This window comes from Mus caroli, chromosome 3 (genome assembly GCF_900094665.2).
Source record: "Mus caroli chromosome 3, CAROLI_EIJ_v1.1, whole genome shotgun sequence".
In the NCBI taxonomy this organism is placed as follows: Eukaryota; Metazoa; Chordata; class Mammalia; order Rodentia; family Muridae; genus Mus; species Mus caroli.
In genome coordinates, this window is record NC_034572.1 from 72,762,846 (window position 1) to 72,778,542 (window position 15,697).

Sequence of the window (15,697 nt, forward strand, 5' to 3'; positions counted from 1 at the left end):
GTCAGCCGACCCTGCGCTCTAGCTACACCGGTGCTGTTCCCAAGAGAATGGTTTTCATAGGGTCATATATTTGAATAGTTTGACCTCAGTTGGTAGAACTGTTTGGGAAGAATTAGGGGCTATGGCCTTGATGAAGGATGTGTGCCACTAGGTGTGGACCTTTAGGTTTCAAAAGCCCACATCCTCCCCAGACAGCTTGTATGCACTCTCTCTATCTTCCTCTCTCTCCACCCCTTCTTCTCCTCTTTCCATCTCTTTGCCTCAAGCTTGTGTTTGAGGATTAGGCCCTCGGCTAATGCTCCAGCACCATGCCTGCTCATTCTTGGCCATCTTCCTGGTCTTGATGTTCCTGGGCTCATCTTCTGAAACTGCAAGCACCAATAAACCCTTTCTTTTATAAGTTGCCTTGGTCACAGTGTCTTACAGCCATAGAAAGGTAACAAAGACAGTGGGCTTTGAGGTTTCAAAGGACTCCAGCCATTTCCAGTTAGCTCTCTCTGCTTCCTGTTGGAGTGAGATGAGAGCTCTCAACTGCTGCCCCATCTGCCAGCCACCTGCTGTGTTTGCTCCACCATCACGGACTCTAATCCTCTGGAATGCCATGGTATTTTAACACAGAAAAAGAAAAGTAGCTACGACAGTTATGTACTATTTATAAGAAATGGTAAAATGGTGTATTCCCCATTTAGGAAATTTCTTTAGCCTGCCTGTGTGAACTTTATTACTGCACTAATTTTGAGACTCCAGAATATATTTGATTTCCTGGTTGTGTCATTTTGAGATCCTGCACACAATTTGCAAGTGTGTCTTTCATTCATATCAGCAAGCAGTTTACCCATTAGAGGAGCATGACTTGTTTTAGCTGAAGGCGACTCCCTAATCTTCATAAACATATCGAAGCAGCTCAGACATTTTCTAATGAATCTGTATTTTTGTCCAGTCACATCAGAAGCTATAGCCAATGTCATACAACGTATGCTGTATTCATAAAAAGCTTGTTTTCAGATAGACTTTGGCTACATTATTAATTTCTTGTAAGAATTATTCGATGCTTTTTTTAATTTTAAAGATTTCCTTCAAACAAATTAGTTAGCATGATAACAGTTATACAGCTTTTATGGAAATTAAAAACTGTGCAGAGTGAGAGTGTTCCTGGCACATTTCGGATGGTGCGGCTTCAGCTTTCAAGGCCAATTACATCCCGCTCTTACAGGAGGAAAATACATTAAAAACATAAAGAGGCCCTACGAAAACCTAAGACCAGCAACCGAGTAGGTTGATCTACTTTTCCAATGACTCAGTGAAGCCGCCATGCCTCTTCCAAGGAGTCCGTAAGGGCTTCCTATTCTAGCCCATTTTTCTCTTCACTTACAAGAGCCACTTCCTAAGGCAAACATTTCCTGATACCATTCTGTGAAAACCTTCTGTTCCAAATATTTACTGCAGTCCGAATTCCGGAGTGTGGTGGTCAGAGGCCTTCACGATCTGGTATGCGACAATCCTCTCCCGCTTTCTTCAAGCAGGTGTTGCAGCCTTTCATAAGCCACTTGTCATCTCCTACATCTGCCGTGCCCCTCCCTGTCTCGGAAACTTTGAAAATGCTATACCACTGCTATTTGTGTAGCGTCTTCCTCCTTCTGGGGGAGTAATACCTGGCAGATCTGAACTGACGGAAGCTGGCTCGATCAGCTTGCTCCTCTGTATATGGGAACAGGAGTACTGGCCGAACAAAAGACAGATCATGCATATAACTGGATAGCATGGCTTTGGGGTTAGCATGGTGAACAGAAAGAAACACCCAACTTGGGAATTAGATGATACGGAGTTCAACTCTGAGGATTTTTGTGAGCCTTTGACCTATACACGTTCACATATCTCTCTGAAACTGTGCCTTGCATTAGGAGAGACAAGGCTAAACTACCTTCCATGGTTTAACTAAAGATTACGTGCGTTGTCCTTTAACTAGAACTTCAATAATGTATCTGGCTGTGCTACAACTTTAGTAAGGTCGATAGCTCACACCGACAACCAAAGTGCAGCGACATTGACCTAGCACGTTTGTGTACTTAAGTACATAGAATAAAGAATATTAAAACTCATATTAAAAACTTGCTGTGATTTCCCCAGTGCAAATGTTAAAGTAGAATACATTCCTTGGTGACCAATCAGAGAGCTCAGCTTCCAAGCGAAAGGAGATTACCATATCAGATCATTCTTTGCTCCTTCCAATTATGGATTGCTCATCTTACTGCTTTAGGGACTTCATTGGAAAAAACTCTATAATAAAGTTAATAAACCTTGGCCATTAGGATTTTTCTATATTTAGAGTAACATTTCTGCATTTTGCTATTTTATTTTTATAATACTGTGAATGGTATTGTTAGAAAAAAGGAAAAAACATATAAAATGATAAAATGCACATGCTGTTTTCTTTATGGTGTCAATATGAAACACCCTTCCCTGGGTTTGTGTTTTAGAGGCTTGGTCCTCGGGTGTTGGTATTATTTGGGGAGGCTGTTGAAGTGTTGGGAGGCAGGGCTGGAGGAAGTATGTCACAGGAGAACTTTGAAGTTTATACTGGGAATCCAGTCTTTTGAATCTCTGCTTGCTGTCTGAAAGGATGCGACGAAGCAGCTCTGATACCCAGTCCTATTCCTACGGTATTTCGTCCAAGCATGGGGGACCAAGCACCTATGGGCTGAACCACCTGAACATGTGAGCCTGTGAAATAATGCCTCCTCCCAAGGTCTTCCAGACATTGTAATCCACACAATACAAAAGTAAAACTGATGCAGAAACTGGGGAATGGGAATTGAAAATAAAATTTACATGCAAAGTAGGTAGCTGTAAACAAAGATAAAGCAAAGGGAGCCAGTTTTGGGCAACTGTGGTTATTTGAATGAGAATGGTCTATATAAGATTATATATTTGGATGCCTGGTCCCCTGTGGGACTGTGAAAGGCAGCCTGGTTTCTGGTTGAGCTAGGTTTGAAACCCCAGTGACCCCGCAGGTGACCTTGCAAGGGACAGTAGGCATTTTGCCACACTCCTGGACACCAGGCCCCTGACATGAGGCAGCAGCTTCCCATAATTCTGTGGCCATCAGGCACGTAAAGCCAATGCCCCAAGTCCCTCCACAGGTAGAGGACATGACCACCAATCACATAGCCTCAAGACAGATCTCCATTTTTATGAAGTTCCTAAAGGCCTAAAGGTCTTAGCTAATTACGCACTCTGCCCTGCAAAACGTATTTAACCTCAGGCCCACCCTGAGAAAGTGGGGTAAGGTTTTACTCATTACAACTCTCCACCATGACAATAAACGCCTTAAAACCCTGGACTGTCGCAACGGAACAAGACTTCATCTAGAGAGCTGCATCTAGTCTCCTGCAGAAGACCTCTCAGTGCTCCCAGCCATGGCCTCCACCAAGCCAAGCCACCCCCTGGACAAGCCAAGAACTCCTCCCTGAGGGACCTAGCCAGAACTCCACTCTTTTCCATTTCAGCCTGGGCTAGACCCAGCCCACAAGGGCCCCCACTCCATTCTTAGCTCATCCGTGGCTCCTAGCAGTACCTGGGTGCCCAAGAGTCTGAGAATCAGACGGTCCCGGCCTCTCTGCAGACCTGGGGACCCTTAAGCCAGCTCCAGCAGTCCCCGGGGACCTCAGACTGCCCTCCCCACCCCCCAGAGCAGGATCCCGCAGCTTCCTGTAGTCCAATGCCCACCTGGCTCCAGCATGGGGGAATGCGCAGTCAAAACTTCCCGTGTCCTCAAAGCCCGAACGGACCCACATTCCTTAGTGGAAATGTTTGGGAAGACGTAGGAGGTCTGGCCTTCAGCTTGGTCTACAAAGTGAGTTCCAGGACAGCCAGGGCTACACAGAGAAACCCTGTCTCGAAAAAACAAAAAAAAAAAAACAAAAAAACAAAACAAAACAAAAAACAACAAAAAAAAGGAGGTGTGGCCTTGTTGGAGGAGATATGTCATTCTGGGGAAGGACATGGAGTAACAGCTGTACTAACATCCTCTCCAACGTGTGTGTATTCCTTGGTTTAATACCCACTCTGGCTCTGAGTCTTGGACTGCCATGAGGCCTTCTTTTATACCCTGGGGCGTTCTCTGTGCCTACAATTGCTCAAAATATCAGTTGTCTTTACTCATTTCTGCATTCTTCATTTCTCCTTCCTCCCGTAGTTCACTTTCTTGCTCAATTTCAGTTTCCTTCGTCAGTACCATACTTATTCATTCATCCATTCTTATCTCTTCAGGTTTTGTGTGTGTGTGTGTGTGTGTGTGTGTGTGTGTGACTACATTATAGCTAAACATAGGGGGGTGTAATAAGGATGGCACCTGGCACTGGTCTGTCTCTCTCTTCATGCTTTAGTAAGTCAAGTTTGTGTCTATTTGAATTTCTCTATCATTGATTAAGGGAACAATAAGATTCTCTAATTCTCTTTGTGTGTGCACGCACCTCTTCCTACTTACTAAATAGTGAGAGTAATTTCGGACCTGCTCTACATGTCAGCACAGAAATTAAGCAGATACCTAAGAGCAGCTCAGAAGGAGCGAGTGCATCTTTCCACATTACAGTGGATTTGGTGGCCAAATGCTACTGCATTGCTCTGGCCAGGGCTGCGGTGAATTCAGCTGTCCAGAATATTGTTGAAACCAAAAATGAAATCAATCTCTTTTTCACAGACTCAAATTGGGCTGTTAGCTTACAAGGTCAGGGGTAAGAACTACAGTCAGAAGAGCAGAAATAAAAAAAATAAATTTAACTGAGCCACTGGCAACTTCTTTGGACCTTAACACAAAGAGGAGAGATTAGGAGAAGCCGGCAGAAAGCATGCCTGATCCACATCGTCTTCCTAAGTTTGAAATGTGTGAGAAAGTAGAAATATTTATATACCACCAGGCCATTTGTAATTTCTAACAAATTAGCCACAACTGGGAAAGTAAAAATGCCCAGTCAATCTTCTGGACCATTCAAAATGCACCAAGCATTAACAGTCCATTTTTGGAAAACATATTAAAGCATCCACAGCCAAGAAGCCATAACAAATAAAATAGCAGCAATGAATGAGAAGAGAATGTGACAGAAAGGCAAAGGGCCAGGATTTGTGAGGGGACATGGGGACAGAGATTTGTGCTCAGTGCCTGAAGCGAGTGCCTGATGCACCAAGAACTTGATCAGCTGCTTTCATTAACATATTGAATATATGTGGCCTGGATGGAAACTCTCAGGAAATCATTACATGACAGCTTATTTGATCTCTCTAAGTATATCAAGACATGTACAGTTTTTTATTAAGATCTGTAAGCTCATATTCATTTTTATCCCATAACATTTTAATTTCAAACCCATGAAGTCAAGTTTATCTGTTTAAATGAGTGAAGCTACAGAAACCTCAAGGATAAGAGCTTCCTTATATGTTTGGGAAAGATGGTGGAACCAATTTAGCCCCAATGCTTATGAATTCAGATATTGTGTATTTATGTTTGGGTGTGTGTGTGGGGGGGTATGTGTGTATATATGTCTGTGAGAATGTGTGTGTGTATTTTGTGTGTGTGTGTAGCTGTAGGTATGTGTCACACAACTCTTCTGTGAATTTTGAATTTATGAGATGAGCAGGCTCTGGAATCAACTGAGGAGAACACATCACGGTGGATACTTTATTAGGAGTCACAGAGAGACTAAGGAAAACAGTGACAAGTTAAGACAGAGAGGAGAAGCCAACACTAAAGGAACAAGAAGACATGTGTGATCCTTTTAACACCCATAATCTGGGCTGCCTGGAGGTGGCAAAGGAAATGTACAAGCACAGGCAACAGCCAGCAGAGTCCATGTTGGGGAGAACCGAGGAGGGATAGAACTCACAGGAGAAACAAACTGAAGAAGGCTAGAAAGTAGCCTGGTATAACAGCTAGGTTTTCAAGTGCCCATTTTATCCCAAAGCTTGTATCTCAAGTGCAATGACAGTCTTACCCTGTATAATGAATAAGAAGTCAGATGCCTCTGAATGCATAGTGACTACCACTGTAGGATTAACAATGTAGCAAGCCATGGCTTGTTAAAACCTGAGGTGGCTTTCCAGCACAATGATGACTCATTACATGCTCCTCAAGTACTTTTACTCTGTATAAAAGAGAAAACACATTACCTACCTCTGCAAACGGGGCTGGAAAGGCAACTAGAGGACCAGAGTGGGTTTATGGTGATGCTGTGAATCAGCAGTACCTCTGTTGTCCTAACTGTGTGGTACCAGAACAAGTGGGAGGGCAGGAGGTGGCATTCTTTCTGCAGGGAGGAAGGCCCTGGGAGAACTGGGATACACGGGAGCTCAATGCCCATGCAACTACTGAAATTGGGAAAACTAGTGACTCGGGGAATTGGAGAACAGAGCTGCCATTTCCATCAAAGGGTCTGACTGTAAATATGGCACTGGGGAGGTTGAATCAGAGCCTTTCTCATTGGCTGTGAGAAAGATTTGAAGTGTTTCTTTACCAGGCAGGTGCAAGACGAGTGACTACATTAGGGTAGCCTATTGGCTAAGTCATAATATTTGAGGCTAGGATTTAATAACTTCAGTCTATATTATTTCTATTTTTAGGCAATATTCTGCCCTTTTGTTATTTCCTGTCCTTTATGGGCCGTGTATGCAACTGGAGAGCCATGTTTAGAAGTGAGCCAAGATAATGAAGAGAAAAAGCCTTAACTCCTTTCTGTGTCAGAGATGAGTGTTATCCTCTGAAAGCATTCTCTTTCTGCCCATCTCAAAGAAGCTTTACTTTTATAAAACTGAAATTAAAAAAAAATACTTATGAAATCGCCTAAGGCAATAGCAGTTCACTTGAGATTTAGGCTCCAGACAGCAAAGGAGTCCTCACATTATTTCTTCTTAAGTGAATCAAATGAGAGTCCAGGGAAAAGATGATTAGGAGACCTCCATGTAACAAGATGCTATCATCAGCAAAATTGTTCATAGCTATGCAGACTCTCAGTTCAAGTGTCCACACATTCTCTAACGAACCCATCTAATTACTTTAAATGCCGACTATCTTTAAAAAACAGCAAATCTCACCTCTGAAGAATGAGCCAGAGCCTCTGCTGCCCCTTTCTGTAGTTAATCATGAGGGTGACATTTGACTTTCACTGGGCACCCTGACTAAAGGTGGACCTGCAACTGAGTTTGGGAACAGGCTGGGGGCAGAGTTCTACACTGTTGCATGAATACTGCCTTTCCTGAGATAGGATTTGGGGAGTCCTGGAGAACCATGTGGGGAGACAGGCAGGAAGGGACAGGTGCCACAGCCAGAGGTTGGGGCGCTGCATGGCCCCAGACAGTCAGTGAGAGAGTTCTGCGAGCCCTCTTCTCAGTGATGAGCTCTCAGGAGGTTTTTAATTATTTCCAGAAGATATATTCATTATTATAGAAATGTGAAGAAATGAGGGCCTTCAGTTAACTCAGATAAATATTGAACCAATTATGAAATGAAATCCATTTCACGATAGACACAATACTATGGAACATAACAATTTAACAAGAAAATATCATTTTTTAAACACAAAGGAGAGAAGAGAATGCTTTATATTGTCCTCTTCTTGTTACTTGATTGTGTGTGTGTGTGTGTGTATGATGTTGGAGATCAAAACCTAAATCTTAAGTTTGTATAACTTGCAGTTGTCTATGAGCAAAGAAGAAAAGGGATTCCTGGTGTCAAGGGTGGATTCTGGGTGTTCAGACCAGGGCAGTGCCTGGAGCTGGAAACAGGAAAAGGAAGAGGTGGCTTTGGATCTCTCTACATCAGGAAAGAGATGGGGCTCCCAGGGCTGTGAAGCCAGTGAGGGAGGGAATAGCCAGGGAGGAAGGAGGGATGAGGGAGCTGACACAGGAATTAAGTTAATGTTGACAGGTACTTGCTATATGGTCAAAAACAAGTTGTTGATACATGTATCCTAATCCATTCGTTACTGGTATGCATTAATTGGTACATAGAGCCTCGCACCCATCTGGAAGAAGAGATGCGTGGACACTGAGGGTGAACTGGCCTGACCTCATCCTACATGGTAGAAAACCTGGATTTCTGGCTTTGAGACCCTGGGCAGCTCAGGTTCTGAAGTGGGCACTACCTAATATGTGTGACACTTGTGATCAAGTGAGCCAGATCAGGGTGTCTGAAAAGTACCTTTCCATCCTAAGATGCTGTTATTTTGGAAGCAGTAGAACCAAGTCACACTTTGCTGGAAGAGTGTTGTTAAGGAGACAGACTTGGATTCAAGTCTCTTTTGCAACACTTTTTAGAAAGTAGAGCCAAGGATGTATTGGAGAGAATCCCTCATTTTCTGTTTTCTACTCTAAGGTAGGACCGGACATCTCATAAGTAATGGGGGAACATGAGGTGTTTGTGGACATTTAACATGACTCCTTGTTCATGGAAAGCTCACAGCAACTGGAAAAAATAAAAACTATTACCACAAAGCTAAAAATTAAGTTGTTGAAATGCTAATAACATTTAAAAAAAAGAAAAGAAAAGAAAAGAAAAGAAAAGAAAAGAAAGGTGGCACACACCTTTAATCCCAGCACTTGGGAGGCAGAGGCAGGCGGATTTCTGAGTTCAAAGCCAGCCTGGGCTACAAAGTGAGTTCAAGGACAGCCAGGGCTATACAGAGAAACCCTTACTCTCGAAAACAAACAAACAAACAAACAAACAAACAAACAAACAAAAGAAAGAAAGAAAGAAAAAAGAAAGAAAAGAAAAAAATGAAAAAGAAATAAAAGAAGAAAAAGAGCAAAGTTAACTGTACTACCCACTGACAGACACTTTAGTTGAACAAGTTTGTTTCGTGTGTGAGATTATGCTTGTGTGCCTACTTACTTCACAAACATAATTTGTTACCCTTTTATCAGATGGTAATGTATTTACACAGATTTATTAATTTTTTATCTGGTTGAAACTTAAAAATCTGAGTCCAACTTCGGAGTAGGAATAGTTCAAACTGTAGCAACCAACCTTCACAAAATTGACTTAGAACATTATATATCCTGTAGTCTGTGTGCATTGGTAAATTTATTCTCCCACATTTGGACATGGGTAAATATGTCTATGTGTGTCTGTTTTAATGTCTTCATCAAGTTTGTGTGGCTTTTGTGTGATGTCTGTCTTTAGACTGTAGACTGACAAGGACTTTGGAAAATACCACTTAGAGAGAAGGTAAGAAGTTACATTGAGCAGGGGATGGCTCTAGGGCAAAGACCAGGCAGTCCTCTGCTAAGTCTCCATGGGGTTCTGCAGCTTGAGCCCTCAGCATCTGAGCTAATCATTTAGAAATTCTGAAGTGGATCAGGCTTGTTTCTGAGGACCTCTACTTCCCTCCCTTGTTTTCCTCCTACCTAAAGTATTACATAAAAATGCTTATTTTGCTTGAGATATTATTTAATAAGTAACAAAAAATCTCTGAAAAGGACTTATGACACAACAGATTCTGAGGATGTTTTTAAAACATGTTAATTCTGAAATAACCGTAGACTGACAGGAACTTGGGAAAATACCACAGTTGAGTCTCCTGCCCTTGTCCAGCTTCCTCTGATGGCATAACCTTACATAACTAGATTAGTATTAAACTATAGATTAGCTTTGGTGTCTTATGACTCATGGCTATGGGTAGAGGAGTGAAGGATAAAAGGCCAGGTCTTCTGAGCCCACATCATCTTTGGTGTGTCACTAAATGGCAATTCTGGGTTAAGGCACTGCTGTGGCCACTCTGTCCCTTCAGAGCAAGGCTGGAGCTGCAGTTACACTTTATCCTATGCCTGTGCTATCTGGAATTCACTTGTGTTTTGGGCTAACACATGACTAATAGCCCTACATCTATAAGGAATTTTGCTGTTTTCAAGGCCTAGTTATTTGTGCCACCCCTCCTGGGGGGTAATCATTGTTCATGGGAAAAAGCATGAATCCAAATCACTCAAATCTTGACATTTATTAGTGGGAGCCCTGTAACAAGGCACACAATATCCTTGGGTCTTGCTGAATTGTTTCTACATGATTGTCATTGTGAAGATTTAATTTTCTTTCCTAGCAAACCCTGAACACACGGGCCCTGGGAAGTAGGCAGGATAAAATATTTGGTTCAGATTTTCACAAATTAAGGTTCAATGATGGCAAATTAACTGCTGAGAAGCATGGAACCAGGACTTAGCTCCACATCTGCACATGGTCAGACGGTGTCTTCCTTGATATCACATCACCTTCCAAAGTACCAGAGGTCAGGATCAACCCAAAACAACCCAGCACAACACTGCACAACACCACACCACAATACAATATAGTATAGCATAATACAATATAACAACCAAACAAGGCAAACAAAACAAACCCAGCAAATAGAGCATAGAATCCACAGCTCAGGGCAGCAGTGGAGGGTGAGCAGCCTGGCCCGATGTGTGGCTGTTGATGTCCTTTGCTGATATCCTTTGCTGTATGCACAGAAACTTAGATAGAGTTGAGTGATGGGCTACAATAAAGGTGGACTGAGCTTAATATGAGTTATTATTTGGTGGATTCTGCAAAAGTTCCCCCCAGTTGCCCAGATATTACAGTAGTCTAGAATTCAACTGCTCAGCTCTGTGTTACCATGTTTTGTTTTGTTTTTGATTTTCTTTTTTAAACCAAAAGAGAACTTCAATGTAAAAGGATGGTTCTGGTATTATCATCATCCTTATCACTTTCAAAGTTTTGATTCTGAAAATTTATTGCAGGGCAGTAGTGATGCATGCCTTTAATTCCAGCACTCAGGAGACAGAGTCAGGTAAAACTCTGTGAGTTCAAGGCCAACCTACTCTATAGAGTGAGTTCTAGGACAGCCAAGGCTACACAAAGAAACCCTTTCTAAAAAAAATACATTAAGAAATTAATTTAACAGGGGGAATTCTTATAGCCTGGAGCATCTTTGGTATCACATCAGTCAACATGCCTTCTTAACCTGCTCTGAACACTTTTTATACATCTTAAGTTCTTCCTACTGTAACATCTGTTGTAGAATATTCTTCTGGGTCTCTCAATCTATGCACCTCCTTGAGACTGAATAGGAATTGTTAAAATTGATCATTAATTTCAAAGAGCTTTTGCTGCAAATGTCAAAAGCTCAGGTATAGCTCGTGTGTGTGTGTGTGTGTGTGTGTGTGTGTATTTATTGCCCTGATACCTTAAATACTGGATTATAATTAGAACGATCCAGTCTTTTATTATGATTTGCAGTTTGAGATTTTCTTACTTTAGATAAAGTATGAATGTCAGAGTTAAGATTGAGATATAGAAAATTAAGAGCCGAATAGTCTCAGGGATTCCGGGTTATTTCTCTAGTTTTGAAATCGTCTCAATCTTTAACTATTTAGTTGTACTGTGGTCAGAGGGAAAAAAGAAAAAAAAATCATCAAAATAGATGCTATCAGAGTTAAGAGATTCAAGATGGACTGTGACCCTGAGAAATTCAGTAGAATATCTTAGTATAAACACCATGTTTGTAGAATTTGAGAGACAGAGAATATAAACATGCTTGTGTTTTAAATTTGATGACACTCACAAGCCCCCTTCCCCTGCAATCCTAATGTATTAAAGAGACTTAGAAACTTTCATTCTGATCTGGGGTAGGATTATTTCATTGTTATAACAAGCATAGATGTTTTCTTAACTCAGAGAGATGATTTAATGATGTATAATGTATAACAACCTTTTCCCTTAAATTTTAAATAAGATTAAAAAAACTATGGCTTAATATACAAAGGAAATTTGCCATTATAATAAAAGTAAAATGACTTTATTTTCTTGAGTCCCTATGCTTTACATTTCTTTATGCTTTCCCTTGCTTTTCTTTCAAGGAACAAGGCAAAAACCTGGCAAAAGAGTTACATGGCTACATCTCTGTGTGGATGTAGCACCTCACAGGATGGCAATGTGCTACAACCACATCGAAATAAACAAACAAATATTAGGACCACTCTGGGGTAGAGCAACGAGCATAGTCTTTTCACAGAACTTACAGACTCTCTTTAAATATTGAATTTTATCAGTGATAAAAGTTGGCTGTAATAAAGCATAGACTTATAAAATATGTTAGTTTTGCTTAACTTTTGACTATGGCAAAATATTCCAGTACAAATATCAGAAATATCCTAAGAAGAGTGATTCTAAAGTGAGTTTGCAATTTTTATCAGAGCATGCATTTTAGGTTAAAAGCATGAATGTAAGGAATGAACATTTGTACTTGAGACTATTTCACAAAGCACTAAGGCACATAAAATTAGACGCCGAGCATACTCACAATATTTTCCAATAATGAAGATGCAGAAGAAGAATGAACCAGATGCCATTTCCTTCTTTCTGAGCAACTGATTAATGAAAGATAAAACGTGGTCTTGGATGAGATGAGTCGCGCACAGCTCACAGTGGTTGTGCTATTTCTGTCTGCAGTCTTAGCAGCTATAAGGCAGATCTCTCTCTCTCTCTCTCTCTCTCTCTCTCTCTCTCTCTCTCTCTCTCTCTCTGTGTTTGCGTGTCCTTCCCTCCCTCATTCCCTCCCTTCCTTCCTCCCTTTCTTTCTTGCATGTGGGGACTGCATGCCACAGAGTGTTTAGGGAGGTCAGAGAACAATTTGCCAGAGTTAGTTCTTTCCTTCCACTGTGCGGGAATCAAACTCAGGTTGTCAGGGTTTGCAGCGCCTTTATCTGCTGAGCTGTCTAGCCGGCCCCCAGTAACGTNTGCCCCTCCCTCTTTCCTCTCTTGAGTCCCTTTTCTGAAAATCTTACTATCTCTCTCTCTCTCTCTCTCTCTCTCTCTCTCTCTCTCTCTCTCTCACACACACACACACACACACACACACAGGGAGAGAGAGAGACACAGAGAGAGAGAGAGACAGAGAGAGAGAGAGAGAGAGAGGTGGTGAGGAAAGTTTCTGAGAGCACATAGGCTCTGTTTACACTAAACATTTTGTTTCTATGCTCTGCAAAAGTCTTCACATACATATATGGACATTGACCACGATGTTAGAAAGAACTTGACCTGAGGTAAAGCTCAAGCATGGTAACATTTTACCCCCTCTATGAATGCTTTTGTGGCACAGCTATAAAGGAGGAATTAAGGTGTGATTGCAGTGGCATTTTTAAATCTGTTTGGAAATTTGAGCATTAGATATGGCTCAAACAAAAAACATAAAAACCACATATCTCAAAATCCTTTTATACTCCTGGATTTTACTTTAGTAGAGACCTTGATATACTGTGGCTGAACACTAAAGTCTTCCTGGGTCCAAATCTTAGGGATTCTGACACTTTGGGGCTGGCACCTATTATCTGAACCTGGTTTTCAGGAATAAGACTCCTGTTCAGCAAGATGGCTCTGGGGCTCCACATAGGGCACACTGGATGTGTGGCACAGGCCCTAGTGCACAGCAGGTAACTACCAGATTGCAGCCATTCATGTGACAAGCTTTAATCTGGCCTGCATGGGAAGAAGAAAAGTATATGAATTCAAACCACACTTCTACGAGCAACATTTTGCCATAGCCAGAGTATACAATTCTTATTTTTGACTTAGTAGTGTATTTCTAGAATTACGGTCATCACAATCACATAAGGCTTTGAAAGGGGATGGAGAAAGGAGGGGTTAGAGGAAATGTCAGCTAAGGTAGAATGTGTGTGAAGCTGCTAGGGAACCTATGGTCTTGAACCCCAAAACAAAATATAATAAGTGTGGATTTTGAAACACATGTTATATATAAGAATTGGGAGGTGGGTGGGTGCATATATCACCAGCCAAAGATTTAAGCAGGGATGAGAGAAGTGGGTAAGGGGACGGAGGGATAAGGGCCGTGTTAACCAAATTAAGAGTATATGAAGAACCCTTAAGAAACCCACTATACTACTTTGAAAATGAATTAAAAAGTATAACCAAAATCCCGGCTGTGGTGGCACATGCCTTTAAGCCCAGCACTCAGCAGAAAAAGGCATGTGGATCTCTGAGTTTGAGGCCAGCCTGGTCTACAGAGGGAGTTCCAGGATATATCTATCCTGGAGTTTAAACAGAGGAAACACACAGGCATAAAAATGCTTTCCCCAGAGGACATGAGGTTTAAGTGAAAACCTGTGTTACCCAAGGCACAGGTTATCTCCCTATAAATTATTGGTCAGGAAGGCCCCTAGGCACTCAAAAAAGTATAGGTTATTGCCATTGCTCTTGTAACTAGATGGTAAGACTCTTGCTTGAAGACACCCACACTTTGGTTGTCGTGCCTAGAAAGTCAGATCTTGAGCTGACCAAGAAACATTTATTTCTTATAACAGCAACAGCTGTGAAGGCTACTGGGGGAGAAAAGGCATAAACAGTCTTATCCAGAATCCTGTCTGTGGCAATACTGACCTGCTAGACACGATGTGCCCATTGATGCAATGGTGGCAAGACTATTTATGAGAATAATCACCCACTCTGATTGGTTTGAGGTCTGTTACACAGAAGGGAACTCATACCTGGTAAACTCAGTCAAAACTCATGGTCATAATTCTCTTTCTATGAAATAAATTACTTCTACAGGAGAGAAAAGACAATTAAAGTGACTTTTTGGCCACTATTTAGAGATAGGCTTCACATATTAAAGTCGGTGAAACAAATTCTTTTAGAGTCTATTCTCTTCAGACATTGGAAAAGGCTCCTTGGGTGCAAAATTGCCTGTAGTGGAGAATTACTGTATTTTGGTTGTATATTCTCTTGAATAATGTTTAGACATTGTTTTGTTTTTGTGTTTTTGAGGCAGGGTTTTTCTGTGTAGCTTTAGCTGTCTTGAAACTCACTCTGTAGAGCAGGCTGTCTCTGAACCTGGAATTCTGCCTGCCTCTGCCTCTCATGTTCTGGATTTAAAGGTGTGGGCCACCACTGCCTGGCTAGACTTGTTTTTAAATGTCTGATTATTGACATCAAATTAATTTCACATAGACTTTGGATTAAAGTGAATTTTCTTGTTTTGCAATTGAAGACACACACACACACACACACATTGAAAAACAAAACTGAAAAGAGATGGAGTAGATTCTTCCTCCTTTTTGTGCCCATGCTGGTTGATTACAAACACGCTTGAGTGGTATGGAAGGATCCTTGGTGCCAGAGCCTCTGCATGGCTAAGCGTTGTCCTGGTTTTCCATCCAGATTTGGTGCTGATTTAGGCTAATAGAGCTGTGTCCTTTCTTATCTTGGGGCTTCTTTATGAAGCCTATAGAAGCACTGTGAGTAATAGCAAAGCCCTCTGCTTGAAAATTACAACCCAGGGAGTCAAGTCAGGAAGGCATTTTGGCCAGTCACACTGCCATCTGTTAGATCTCTGAGACTCCATGACCTTTTCATCCCTCCTCACCTAAAAGCCATCACTAGTTTGTCACTACCGTGTTCAACAGTAGAGATAGCCATTTTGTTAATGCTTTTTGATTGTAGACCTGAGTTTTCCCAAGGTCAGAAGCTCATGAGAGCTCACTCAGAGAGAGTCCATAGTTCACTAATCACAAATGAAGAACGTTAAGTACAACCCAAGGACAAAAGAAGCAATCTGTCAAGTTGCTCGTCCCGTGGTTCCAGTTCTATCACAGGTGACAGCTGCCAATCAATTAAGACTCTCGAAGCATTCATCATTCGTAAGTTCCACCCTAAGACAAT

The 15,697-nt window shown here is 41.6% G+C and overlaps 1 protein-coding gene across 2 annotated transcripts in view; it reads right to left on the minus strand.

Annotated features, from left to right (window-relative positions):
* Positions 1 to 12,451, minus strand: part of Rxfp1 (relaxin family peptide receptor 1) — a 388,551-nt gene extending 376,100 nt beyond the window's left edge. For both annotated transcript variants that reach the window (XM_029475590.1, XM_021158615.2), the window contains exon 1: positions 12,324 to 12,451. In XM_029475590.1, the coding sequence (XP_029331450.1) occupies positions 12,324 to 12,372 (49 nt within the window). In that variant the 5' untranslated portion in view covers positions 12,373 to 12,451. The remainder of the gene's footprint in view (positions 1 to 12,323) is intronic.
* Positions 12,452 to 15,697: the final 3,246 nt, after the last annotated feature.